The sequence below is a fragment of the Amphibalanus amphitrite genome, unplaced genomic scaffold (genome assembly GCF_019059575.1).
Source record: "Amphibalanus amphitrite isolate SeventyFive unplaced genomic scaffold, NRLGWU_Aamphi_draft 000658F_arrow, whole genome shotgun sequence".
Taxonomy (NCBI): domain Eukaryota; kingdom Metazoa; phylum Arthropoda; class Thecostraca; order Balanomorpha; family Balanidae; genus Amphibalanus; species Amphibalanus amphitrite.
In genome coordinates, this window is record NW_024882152.1 from 38,605 (window position 1) to 52,436 (window position 13,832).

The 13,832-nt window shown below is 48.4% G+C and overlaps 1 protein-coding gene across 3 annotated transcripts in view; it reads right to left on the reverse strand.

Moving 5' to 3' along the window:
• LOC122364140 (phosphoglucomutase-2-like) overlaps positions 1-13,832 on the reverse strand; it is a 49,170-nt gene that overhangs the window by 30,654 nt on the left and 4,684 nt on the right. For all 3 annotated transcript variants that reach the window (XM_043334256.1, XM_043334255.1, XM_043334258.1), the window contains exons 4-7: positions 10,956-11,148; positions 10,198-10,458; positions 9,717-9,904; positions 993-1,161 (exon numbers count right to left, since the gene is read on the reverse strand). In XM_043334256.1, coding sequence (XP_043190191.1) covers positions 993-1,161; positions 9,717-9,904; positions 10,198-10,458; positions 10,956-11,148 — 811 coding nt within the window. The remainder of the gene's footprint in view (positions 1-992; positions 1,162-9,716; positions 9,905-10,197; positions 10,459-10,955; positions 11,149-13,832) is intronic.

Genomic DNA, 13,832 nt, shown 5'->3' on the forward strand with positions numbered 1-13,832 from the left:
AAAAACGGGCGAAAATGGCTAAATTTGCCCGACACGGGTCCGTTCCCCGTGCAATATCTCGGTAGCCGTGCGCCCGATCGGCACGGGGAAAACAGCATCGTGTGGAGAATCGAACGGGCAATCGAATAGTGTGCGGTGCAGGGGTGGCACGCGCCACGTGCAAGTGTGAGGGCAATTTCATTTCAAAAAGTGCCATTTTAAACGGATTTTGGAATTTATATTAATTTCAGGTGATCGTCAGACGGAATGAGTTGAAACAGCGCCTATTAGCAATAAAAATGTACCGTCTCTCATGGAAAAATTGTGAAAAGCTAATTGATCAAAAACAATGTGGAAAAAATCGCTGAATTAGATGGTATTTGTCCAAAATGTGCCACTAAAAAGTTACACGGGATTTGCTGCTTAACCTGATACGCTTGACAATTGAAAATGCTATCATTAGAAAGAGCATTCAATTCTCTCCAAGATCCAATCATCACGTTTGCATGACAAGCAACAGTATTCTTAAAAATATAAATGTTTTAAACCTCTGCAAAGCGATTTTTAGCGAAAAATATCTACGCCTTTCATTTGTCTGAAAACTACGCACCTCAATTATAAAGCACATTTGGCAGATTCTGAAGTGGAAAGCATGCTTATCAGACACGGGCACCTCGATGCGGTGGATATTTTTTCCACAAACCAAAACGTTTAGCCGTCAAAAAGCAATCGACCGAAATGGATAGATAACCCAACCGACACAAGAACAACCGAACACCCGCCGATCGAAAATATCCCTTTTCGCGTTGCGGAGCACGCGGGTCACCCTAGTATACACTACACAAATACATTGAATATTATTCAACTATATAATAAATTATTCAAATATAATTCAAATTTCTAGTGCATTTGAATAATATTGTCGTGTTTGATATTCGGAGGTCTTTGCCCCTCTCCGTTCCATCCTTCCTTCTCCGCTCCCCGGCCGTCGGTCTTCTCGGTCGGCCCCTCACCTCAAAGTGGAAGCCCTCCTTCTCGGCGATGGAGCGCAGAATCTTGGACGAGACTGTGCTGGCGAGCATGTAACAGGTGTCTTTGTCGTCTGGCGAGGGGTACGAGGACCAGCACCACCAGCCGAGCAGGGCGCCCGTCTCGTTACCGTTAAACACACGCCACTCGCCGCTGGGGAGAGAGGGGGAGACAGAGAGAGAGAGAGAGAGAGAGAGAGAGAGAGAGAGAGAGAGAGAGAGAGAGAGAGGGAGGTGAGTGGGACGGAACTGAAAACAACGGCAATTATCTATCATTGCACATGCATTTGCATATTGCTTCCGTGGTTGGTGATCACATGAAGGTAATGAACACTGACTTTGTTCTTACAGCTGAATTCAAGTTCCATTACACTCATTTGGTAACAAAATTGGCAGTTCTTCTAGTACATGTACCAATTTATTACGAGACTATAATAACCGAAGAACGATAGACCTCTAAGAGTATTTGCACAGGTGTGCTAACATACACTCAGTTCCCCGCCCGTATCCCGGTAAGTCCCCGGTTCGAATTAGCAACACCTTGCTTCACTGGAGACAACAAAGCATGACGGCAACAAATTAACAGCACGGGCAATTCGATATGCATGGCGGCGCGTTCAAACTAGCAACCCTAAAGGTGCGTTCACACCGTCAATGGATTGAAGGCGGGGGCCGATACCTCGGAGCTGTTCTACACCATAATATAGAACTTTAGACACTAATAGTACTTCAGGTAGTATAGTGTCATGAGCACTGAGCAAGCAATACGGTAACCCTTCATGTCAACAAACTGCAGTTTTGGGATCATAGGGTCATCATTTAGGATCAGACAATCTATTTCATTCCACATGAAACAGAGTACCTACGCTCCTGATTTTCAGCTTATATAACCAGTACCTTACGTGCCAGGATTGCATGCTGGGTTATCAATGTGTAACTAACTACTACCGTAGCTTCAAAGCAAAATGTATTAAATAAATGTAAAATGAAAGCAAAAAGGATTGCACGCCACGTTCAGCCATGGACATAACTAACACAGTTACACAATGGCGATTGGTCGACAGGCCAAAGGTGCCAGAGTTGGCGTCCTGACGAGGGTTTGCTTATGTTTGAATCGGATGGTCGAGTAAACACAGAGTAGCTGCTGTGAATTCGGGCCCTGACCTATCCATTATGTAATGGTACTTGGCGGTCATTGGCGTCCCAGCGATACAAGTTGAATGCATTGTGTCAGGTCGATTTGTTCTATGACTTTTTTTTTAGATGAAACAAAAAATGACGAGAAAAAGGGATGGCCACTCATAACTCATAGTCTCTCATGGTCACTGGTAGGGCTAGCACACCACACCTTGTATAATGCATCACCGTTCCCTGCTTCTATCCTCAGGATACAGAAATCCTTCTCCTCCACGCCACAACCCCCTCCGGGCTGGACAGGCAACTTTATCTCATGCGGGCTGCTCCCTTGGAGCGGCACCGCTGCTCCTGAGGGAGCGCACCCCGTAGCCGGGTGCAGTGAGTGCCTTGGGGCTGGGTGGCCTGTCCTTGGACGGGCTCAGCCCCGGCGACTCACTAGGGTGCCTGCCCAGACCAATGTCTCCCCCTATATCCTATGATCCTCCCGGCTCTGAAATGGTCTCATTGGACCGAAAGAGCCTAACCCAACAAAACAATTAAAACAAACAATTGTATAATGCGATCCAATGGAAAAAATACTCATTTGTCGGTTCATTCAATGAGGATAGGTATGCATTTTTGTTCAGTTTTAGGCGCGGTTATGTGGTAAAAGGTTACGAAGCCAAACTCAAGACACATTCAAACAAGTTAATGAATATCCTCAACCTTAGTAAGCTATTGCGCCAAAATCATGATTTTCAAAATCACTTTCATACCTAAACATGTGGTAGATGCGTTTGTAAACCCTGCGCTTTGTTGAACTTTGATTGATTTATAGCCTGCGAATGACCCGTTCAATTTGTGTACTGGTGATTTCATGGCGTGTGCACGCGGTAATTGATTGGCATACTAATTTAGCATACCAATTCCAGAAGTAGGTATCCATGGGAACTCCTGGTTATTAAGTTGCAAAGACAAGTGAAAACCAGCCCACCATATCGCGCCTGTGCATTTCGAAGGAACGGTAATGACTAAAATCCCATGTCCTGCCACAAACGGCTGCTGGCAAGTTAAAGTAATAATAGCAACAGTGCAGATGCGGCAGAAATTCCCACGGCGGACAGTATTAAAAAACCTTAATAATTATAAAACAGGCCGACAGGGAGGAAACGTAGGCGTCAGGTATTGTAAAAGGCGCCCGCAAATCCCGCAAAAGGCGCCCACCGTTCCCACACTGAATAGTTTCGACGTTGGGATATCGGTGTGACACGCATATTCTCGGGATAGGTTACTGACGTGCTATTGTGCTTAGCCTGCAGCTCGTACACTGATCGGAAATTATCCAATTTAATCACAGTAGCCATATACCAGTCAGCCGCACATTCGAGAGCTATCACATCCAGCAGCTTTGTCGGTGTCATACCGACCCGGCCCGAGCTACGCCCACCATCTCTTGCTCTCCGGGGTCATAGATCGGACTGAAGCCGATCCGTGCATCCTCCCTGTCGTCCATCATTTCGTCAAGAGTGCACGGATCGCAGATAAGATTTCCTCCCTGGCCCATCCACCTCTCCACGTCCATGCACTCCCCACAGAGCAACGACCCGACGCCGTGGGTCGCCTCTCTGCTCACCATTTCCGCCTCATCTCCGGGACCCCTGCAGCTCGGACCGGGGCCGGTCAGAGGAGGGTCAAACTCTGTGCACCAGCCGGGATGACTATCTTCAGACACCGCGGCACACGTGACTCCCAGAGGAGGCGTCCATGGGTACACGGCTGGTCGGAGCTATCAATTACTGCACAATGATAATTTATTCACAACAGCGGTACCAAGCCCTTATCGTAAATGGCAATTAAATGCCTGAACACAATCATGTGGAAACACAATGGTAGGGCAATGCCAGCTAAATTTCACGTTTTCAGTATATTATGGTCCGTATGGTGGGCACAGAGACATTGATGAGGAAAGGCTAAAATCAAACGTTGCGATGAACCGAATTTGGCAACTTAGCTGCGCCTCATTGTGCCTATATTGCTGAAAATTAACCATCATGTTATGCATATATCGACGGCCGTTTTTTCTCTTATGAAGGTCTCTCAGAGTTAATTAATCCAGCCGTTTGTTTTGCCGTTTGTTTGCAGCCAAATACTTGATAACTCTTACCAGTTTAAATCCATGCTTCCTCCATTCAAACGGTTCACTGCCTGAAAATAGTTGCCGTGCTAAGTACGCATCGCCCATCGTACATCGCTAAATGAACACTTTATTTTTAGTTACTTTTTGTTTGCTATATTCATCTCGTGCACAGGTCACGACGCTGTTTAAATATACATATACGATTAAGTTATATATTATTCAGGACACCAGCGGTCATCCACCCGGCCACTCACCGCTCCCCATCACCCTAGGACTTTGTTCCGGGATAAACTCTATACCCGATTACCGCGCGCCACCCCGAGTGCGTGGGATACAAACAAATGAATTGACAAACAGCTGAATGCGCAAACAGCTGAATATTGTAACAGAGACTCATTTGCATTGCATTCAAATCAGTGAACAGCCGCTGTCGTTAAATACTTCAGCTCGTATGTCAGACGGCATGCGGCGTTTAAGAGTTCAACTGTATACGCGAGAAATTAAGTCCATGGCGGGACGAATTAATAAAACAAATTACAAAAGAGGTCACTGGCTGGGCGATGAGAGCCACATGAGACACGTGGCACAGAGTTATGCAACAGCGGGCCCCAAAACGCTAAAATAGGCAACAGTTTTGTCACTTGGTAACCTTTTGGTGCCATATTAAGGTCGACAGTGTGCGGGGGAAGCTGTGACCTTAGTGATGCGAATTTTAGCTCATTGGGAAACGGTAACCAAGCCAAATAGGTGCCAGCCAAAAGCATGGGAATTCATGAAACCAGCAAAATAACAATACATCAAAACTGATCGTTCGTTCATGAGGGTTTACGAGCGCGTCGACTGCGGTGGTCATTTTGCGCCCAAAACATCAAAACTGAAAAAGACAAAATACCGGTTTGGTATTAGCTAGGAATTGACAAAACAATACCTAGCTGGTGTCCGATTGGCATCTCCAGTTTTGACCTCTACTGCCCGATCGAGTACTCCGAGTGAGCGTCAAAATTGGTCCATGAACCGGTGACACATTTCGGCGGACGCTCCGACTTATATAACGCCACTGGCTGCCACTGACCGCAGGCCACCCCCGCCATACACAAATAGCAAGCGGCACGGCCCCGGCAGGGCTCTCACTAACGGTAGGAAGGGTAAAGGTGTCGACAAACCCATTGGGGCAGACACATATTGCACTAGAGGCTTAGTAATACTACTTAAGCAATTTGACCTCAGAAGACCTACGTGAAAAATGTGAAACATCCATTGCGGAGGATACTATTTTCTAAATTGTAGAATGTTGGATATTTCTAGAAAACTGTCATTGCGAACCACGAACCTTTGGCGTATTAGAGATGCGTCTATAAGCAATAGCATTCACTACCGTAAGTAGATTATGCTGAATACTGACAGGCAATAAGTGTGAAAATGAGCGGTCTCGAACAAAGGGCAACTCTAACCAATTCATGGTAACGGATCCATGGCGGATATAAAATGACGATAATAACTTAATTTTCTTTGGAAGACAAAGCTTTCGATACATACCGTATCTTGATTAGTGTTTGACTTAATCGACATTGATCACTGATCGACGACATGATGCCATCGACAGTGATCAAGATACTGTAAGTATCCAAAGCTTTATCTTTAACGATAAACTTGATAATAAGTCTAGTTTATATTAAATGATAATAAATGATAATAACGATCCTAAATCTTGCCATTTTATTACCAATTCATCTTTCTCAATCTGTCAGGTCGTGAGCTCCTCAAAGGTCAATGTAGAATGGGAGGATGGAATAACCCCACCCCCACATTCAGAAATTCATGAACTATGATTACCATTGAGTGCAAACAAAATGCTTGACATGGGTACCCTGTTTAGTCAGACGACCCTTTCGACCTATCGAGCCCTCTTCAGGACCATGTGATGACAAAATAGGGACATTGCACTGACGCACTCATGGTGCGCCGACGCGTTAGCTTCCTCCCGTGGGATAGCCGATTGGAAAATTATCTCGCTGCACCAGCGCATGATCAGTTCCCATCACCATTTCCGTCTATGACATCCTGCACGCCCAGTGCAGCTGTTGCCTTCGTTACAACTCCTAACGCCCGACCGAAAATTCAAGGATAAGGGCAGAGTTCAGAGTTCACGGACCCTGGCTCCAACAGCCCAGGTGGAGCCGACCGGGGCTGGTGGACCGAAAATTCAAGGATAAGGGCAGAATTCAGAGTTCACGGACCCTGGCTCCACCAGCGCCGGCCCGCTGACTTATGTAACGCGAGCGCCGTAAAAGCGCAGGGCAGTTTCGCCTGGGGCGCGGTGCGAACGGCGCAGAGGCTCAACCCTTGTTCTCACGACAGGTGGAGCATGCAGGGGCGGACAGCACTACCATTCAGGCATTGGGGCGGTCCACCACATATCCTCCCTTGCAACTGGGGGGATTACAGAGCAGATCACTAACAGAGTAAAAAAAAAACTAACCATCTACCGCAATGGTGGTACCCATTTCATACATTCCTAGTGGAATATGTAACCAAAAACTGGCAAAATGGCATGATATAGAACTATCAATTAACTGACACTAGCCGCTCGCCTTTTGGGGCGACAACCAAGCAAGCGAGAGTTGAGCTTTACACGTGCGAATCGTGGTCAGATGGGTCATTGGCGGACTTGATCTCGGCTCACCCAGAGTGACAGAAGAAAAAATCCACAAATACGCCTCCGTAAGGGTCTTGCTTGTTTTGTTTTGTTGGATTCAGCTCTTTCGGTCTATTAACCCGCGCATGACTGGGGGGGGGGGGGGGGCTCCACAGAGCCCCCCTCCCGTTTTTCGGCAATATCTTCTAAACCGTTTGACGGATCAACACGAAACTTGCAGTACCCTCAGAGGCATCAATTTGACACCTTGTGTTAAAATTTCAACTTTTTAGCTACCATAGTTTGGTCGGAAATGACGTCAGAATGACGTCATGTCGAGCGATTTTGATGCAAAATATTGAATTACGGCAAACGCTCTCAAGAGCTTAGTTTTAAAGCTAGATCCAATTTCTTTGCACCAGTGAACTACAAATACACGTAGCTATCAAACTGCTATCTCGCATTTTCGAAATTCTGAAAATTTGGAAAACGTTTTTTTTTACAATCACAAAAAATATATAATTTGATTTTTTTTTATAAAGTTTTTAATTTTTCGCAAAAAACGGAATATATGTAACAGAACACAGTCACACACTAATTTGCTCTAGCAGGTTTCAGCCCAATACCTATCTTCAAAAATAGCCAAGTTATTTGCATTATTGCCAAAATTTTACAATTATATATTTTTCAAAACCATTTTTAGTACGTTTTTGACATCCTACAGCAATAAAAATGGCACCATTCTGAGCTCAAACTGCATATGATGGGCACCTTTTTTGTTGAAAAATTTCATTTTCAAAATTTGACCTTTTCTGACCTGAAATGACACAGACATTATTTTCGAAATATACGTGTAAAATGGACCATAAAGCATGCGTCACGTGACCGATACATGATATACAATTTTCGTGACCTAGGATGGCCTGGCCTTGACCTGAAAAATCCGAAGTAAAAGTTCGGTACCCTCAGGGTATCTAAGGCATATATCAAGGAGTGCGTAAACCAAAAATGAGCCTGATCGGACATGTTAGCCGGCGGCCAGAGCCTAAATTGTAAACAAGCAAAAATGCCGATAACTTTTACTTTGACCTGACCTGTGACGTCATCGGTGACCTCGAGGTCAATGAAAATAGGTTTCGCTCGACAGTTTTTCCAGGGCTATCAGACGCCGTTTGAATTTTGACGATCGGTCAAGTAGTTCCAGAGATAGAAGGGGGGTTCTGGAGAGCCCCCCCTCTCAGTCACTCGCGTTATGGAAAATACCCCAGTCATGCGCGGGTTAAGACCATGGCAGAGCCGGGAGGATGCTAGGAATTACGGGCAGACATTGGTCTGGGTAAGGCATCCTGGTGAGTCGCCGGGACTGAGCCCATCCAGTAGACAGGCCCACTAGACCCCTGACTCCCACCGCACCCGGCTACGAGCCTGCTCCTAGGGAACTTCCCGCATATGATAAAATTACCCGTCCAGCCCGGAACAGGAGGTTTAGGCATGGAAAAGGATATTGATTATGCTGAGGACGGAAACCACGGAACGGAAGCCAAAATGGTCAGCTACCGTTCTTGGAGAATCTGGTCGATAATGATTGCTTTATCCTGCTATTAATTCAGGCCTCCCAGATTGCAATCAAACACGGGTGAGCACCGCCTACGCATCAACACCGCATTCTGGTTGGCACCTCTATCCTCACAACCATAGTTCGAGTCTCGTTAGCCTCCGACATCTCCACCCATTTCTGGTACCCTGCACGCCATCTAGCGGCCTCGCAACGAACCAGGGCTGTTGGGCACCGACCAGTACATTGAACACCGTCTAAGGTCGTAAAATATAGATTAGCAAAAAGGATATATTGATATTGATATTTCGATCACAGATCTTCGTCGGAATTGTTAACAAAAGGCGGAGATTGAAGAAAAGGAGGCTTTTGTTAACAATTCCGACGAAGATCTGTGATCGAAATATCAATATCAATATATCCTTTTTGCTAATTTATATTTTACGAGGAAAGGTCACATGATACTAAAACTGCTCTTACTAATGTTCCTCGCACAAGCGCTCAACAACATTAAACGCTACGATCTTAGGCAGTTTGTTTTGTTGAGAGCAAGCTTGTTCGGTCTGCAAAGGCTATTGAAGAAATATGAGATGGATAGGGTAGTGAATAGGATTGGGCTGAGTGGACCACCGACGGTGTGCAGCAGCAGCAGAGACCGTACTGGTTTGTTTGTTTGTTTGTTTTGTTGGGTTAGGCTCTTTCGGTCCAATGAGACCATTTCAGAGCCGGGAGGATGATAGGATATAGGGGGAGACATTGGTCTGGGCAGGCACCCTAGTGAGTCGCCGGGGCTGAGCCCGTCCAGAGGACAGGCCACCCAGCCCCAAGGCACTCACTGAACCCGGCTACGGGGTGCGCTCCCTCGGGAGCAGCGGTGCCGCTCCAAGGGAGCAGCCCGCATGAGATAAAGTTGCCTGTCCAGCCCGGAGAGGGATTGCGGCGTGGAGGAGAAGGATTTCAGTATCCTAAGGATAGAAGCACGGAACGGTGCCGTACTGGTGGGACGGGATTGTCCCGGTGAGACGGCAGTGTACCGAAGGGACGCGAGTGGCCCGATGGGACAGCCTGTCCTGCCGATCAAGCGCATCACCCGGGAAGGATGCATTCCAAAGCCTGAACAAGGATTAGACCTCAAGACCGGTTATCTTGTTCTGATGATCGCAGGCCCGTTCAAAGTAGCCTAACCTCCACGTCACTGTCATAAGCTGTTCATGCAAGGTTGTCAGCCCGTTACTCTGCCTGCCACCTAGCGGCGGCGCCACGAACCTGGGTTGTTTCTCGGCCACCGCCAGGCGGTCGGCGTCCGGGTCGTTGGCGAGGATCACCGTGCTGCCGCCGGCGTCTGCGGTGGCCATGGCCAGGTTCAGCGCCGACTTACCCTCCTCCGGGTTCGGGAACGGCACGGTCGGAAACTCCGGGTCCGCCTCCATCTGCTCCCTGACAGGGATGAACGGCTGGAGGGGGGAGGGGAGGTCAGAGGGGTTAGAGAAGTCAGAACTCAGCGGTGTGGAAGGGTGGCACGCCGGGCACAATTAGACACCGTTACGAAGCACCATTTGATTTCTACAATAGACGCCTTATGTATATCATAGACCTCATCGACTTCTACCGAACGATAACGCATTAATCTAGTCACACTTCAAGCAACCGCTCTCCTTCTCCCCGCCTCACCAGGACCAGCATCAAAATAGCCTCCGGTTCAACCAGTTCTTCCTCCTTCCCTGCCGGCTGCCCCTCCACCCCTCACCTTGAAGTTGCACGCCTTGAACGCCTCACACATGTACGGGTGAGACACTCCGTGCATGGAGGTGACGGTGAAGCGGATCGGGCTGTCGGCGTTCAGCTGCGGCTGCCGCATGGCCGCCGACAGCCGCTCCATGTAGGCGGGCGTCAGCTCGGGGCCCGGGTCGGTGGCGCCACCTATAACGGACGTGTCCCACGAGGTGGCGCGCGGCTCCAGCAGCGCCTGGATCGCCGACTGGATGCCAGAGTCGTGCGGAGGGATTATCTGTGGGGAGACAGACAAGCAAACCTAGTAAAGCATAGCATAAAAAAGTCATAAAGAAGTTCATAAGTTATGTCCAACACTTGTTGGGTGAGTGGCGAGCTAGCACAGCTAAATTACGGTCACCCGAGCCGAGCTCCGTTTTCCTCGTAGACCGTACACCCTGAAGCCGTTATGCTGTTTGTGTTGTTGTACCGTTTGGGGCTGTTCTCCCGTATAGGGGTGCACTCATCTTGTTTCCATCCACATGCAGCCGTTCTACTGTTTGAGGTTTGCTGTCCCGTTTAGGGCTGTTGTCCCGTTTGGGGTTGTTCAACTGCTTAGGGTTATTATTCCGTTTGGGGTTCATGTATCGTTTGGGGTTATTGTCCCGTTTCGGGATGGCTCACCTGTGCTCCATTGTCCCAGTAGACCTTGTAGCCATTGTCTGTTTGGGGTTATCGTCACGTTTAGGGTTGTTGTCCCGCTCAGGACTGTTGTCCCGTTTCGGGATGGCTCACCTGGGCGCCGTTGTCCCAGTAGACCTTGTAGCCGTTGTCCTGTTTGGGGTTGTGTGAGGCCGTAACCATGATGCCGGCGGCTGCCTTGTAGTAGCGTGTGCCGAATGCCACCCAGGGCGTGGGGCAGATTTTGGCGAACAGCCACACCTTGACACCCAGGTGTAGGAATATGCTGGCCGTCAGCTCAGCGAACCTGGCGATAGAGAACGGTGGGGGTAAGAAAGAGTCGGGGTGGGTAGAGAGATCAGGCATATAGGGGAGACATATGTTTATATGGAGGTCACCAAGAGCCAAAGAGGCCAATATACAGGGTGATCGAAAAAAGTGTCACCCCTAACTTAAAATCTACATAACTCGCGACTGATAGGTCGGATGATTTCGCGCCAGGCAGCATCGGAAAGAGCAGGCAATTTCTTTTCAATTGAATGTATTCATGATTGTTTTCTATTCCAAATCATGTCCCCATAGGCTCAAAAACCAGTCAATGTGCGGCTTTCACGTGAAACGAGATTCATCGAACGGGATCAGACACCGCTGAACGAGAACAATGAGTAGGTATCGTAACCCAACATGACACACACCTTACACATTACACATGGAGTGTATGTTGTTCACTGCAGACTGTTTCTCAGCTGACCTTAGACTCGTCTTCACTCGAAGTTCCTTGAACTTCACTTCACTCGAACTTCCTCGCAAACATGCGGCCTCATTATTCACAAACTCGCCGGTAACTAGCGAAACATTGCGACAACCTGCACTACCGGATTATCAATTTTATGCAGCGGTAACCATGGAACAGTTAAGAAAAATGCTCACGTGAGCTGTCACGTGAGCTGTCAGATCAAAAACTCTGTCAAAAGTACAAATTTACACAACCAAACTTTTGAACACGCCAAATTGCGTCCTTACATACTTTTTGAATAGCTACATATTCGTTTGCGGCATAAACCATGCATATTTACATCCATTCGAAAGGAAATTGTATGCTCTTTCCAATGCTGCCTGGCGCAAAGTCGTACGGCCAACCAATCGCGAGTTAGATGGCTTTTAAATTAGGGGTGACACTTTTTTTTCGATCACCCTGTATTTGAGTGGCGATTGCGCGAAGCCATATAATATATGCCTCCGCCGCAGTCTGCAAATATAGCGCCATACAGCTGACTTTGCTTTCAATGTTGCAACATCACGCTAGCTTCATATTTCTATCCCATTATGGATCTTGTATTTCAATTCACATAGTATCAAAGCAACACGTCATAATCTCTCTCATTTCACCCCGTTTCAGTGACCCTCTTCAAACAGCCTCCCCTTCCCCCGTTCTTCCACTCTATTGACCACGGCGGCGCCGGGCCACTGCAGCCACCGACCGGCGTATGGCTGTCGGCGCCGGTCACCTTGTCAGAGGTCATATAGCGCCGCGGGCGGGGCGCTCATGGCCGAGGTGACCGATCCCCCGCCGCCGGCCGACGCGACGGCACAGCAGGGGTGGGGCCAGAGAGTAATGGTGGGGGTGGGAGGGGGGGGGGGGCGCTGTGGAGTGGGTGGCAGGCGGAACTAGAGGAGTAAATGATGATGCGATGATACTTGGTAAGGGGGTGCGTGGCATCAAATCGGAGCTCGGAGTGAATAATGACATCATTAATATTTACACCAATCATCGCCATCAGTCCCTGATTAATGAAAAGCAAATATGCAAAGCGTTGTCCCGTAGTAATCACTAATCACTGTCGACAAAGCTTTCCTTTCACCAAAAAAGTTGAAATATGCACATAGACATCTTAGAAAGACATGCACATAGGCACATCTTAGGCACCAAACGCCGTTTGATATTCACGGCTGCAAGTGCAGACACAGCTGTCGGCAATTCATCACTCAAACAGCCAACGAGGGAGGCTCAAATGTTCCCGTGGTGGGTCCTAAATTTTATCCGATGTCGTGGGCCAATTCAGCATGATCGGCCCCTCGTGGCACCATATGCTTTGTCTGTGCCTGGGGTTGTTGTCTATCAAAAAGGGGTGGGCAAAATGAACGTAAAAGATAGATAGTTAGATGAGCTGAGCGATCAATGAATTCGGCATTGTCCATTGTAAGTACAATCTTCAAAGCTGGTGAGCGCAGCTGTGGCATGGGTTAGGTACACGTAAAACAGCTCCACACTTGCACCTCACCCTTCCGGTTACATCTTATGCTTCCTCTCTTTCGATATCGACAGATTCTACGGATACCTGATCCCTGCCACTTGACCAATGAGCAGCACTGCCCAGCACTAGCCTGGCCGCGCTCAAAGTTTACGTTCCTTATCAGAACAGAACCGGCCTCCCCGATACGATACCAAACCAAGATCAATTCGTAGCCGCCATGCCGGCCGGAGCCCGAGCCATATCGATCTGAAACTCGATACCCGTCTCCCTGGTCATCAGACCAGCCAGCCCGGTTGTGACGTCATTACCGAACAGCCCCCTCCCCCAGCCCCTCCCCATCTCATCCCCGACTTGGAGCGTGCCTCTAGCCTGAGCCGACCAGCTAAGCAACCATTCCCGTAACAGAAACCCCCACTGAGCTCGTAACGAAGAACCGTGACGAAAGGTGACGACGTGACGGTGCGAGGAGGAACGTGACGGGGCCGAACGTAACGGGTCGGACGGAACGAGCGCTAGTGTTCAGACGTGACGTTGTTCGGCAGCTGAGGACGTATCACGGCCACGGCTGGCAGTAATCTGCCTGCTGCTATGTTATCGCGGCGGCCGGGCAGACTGCAAAGAGCCGCGTATATCCAACGGGGGTCTCGGTGGTATGAGCGAGAGAACAGCGACGGGCCCCTGGCAGCGGTGCACGAGGTCGAGGAGAGATGCAGCGATCAGAGTACATATGGACCCT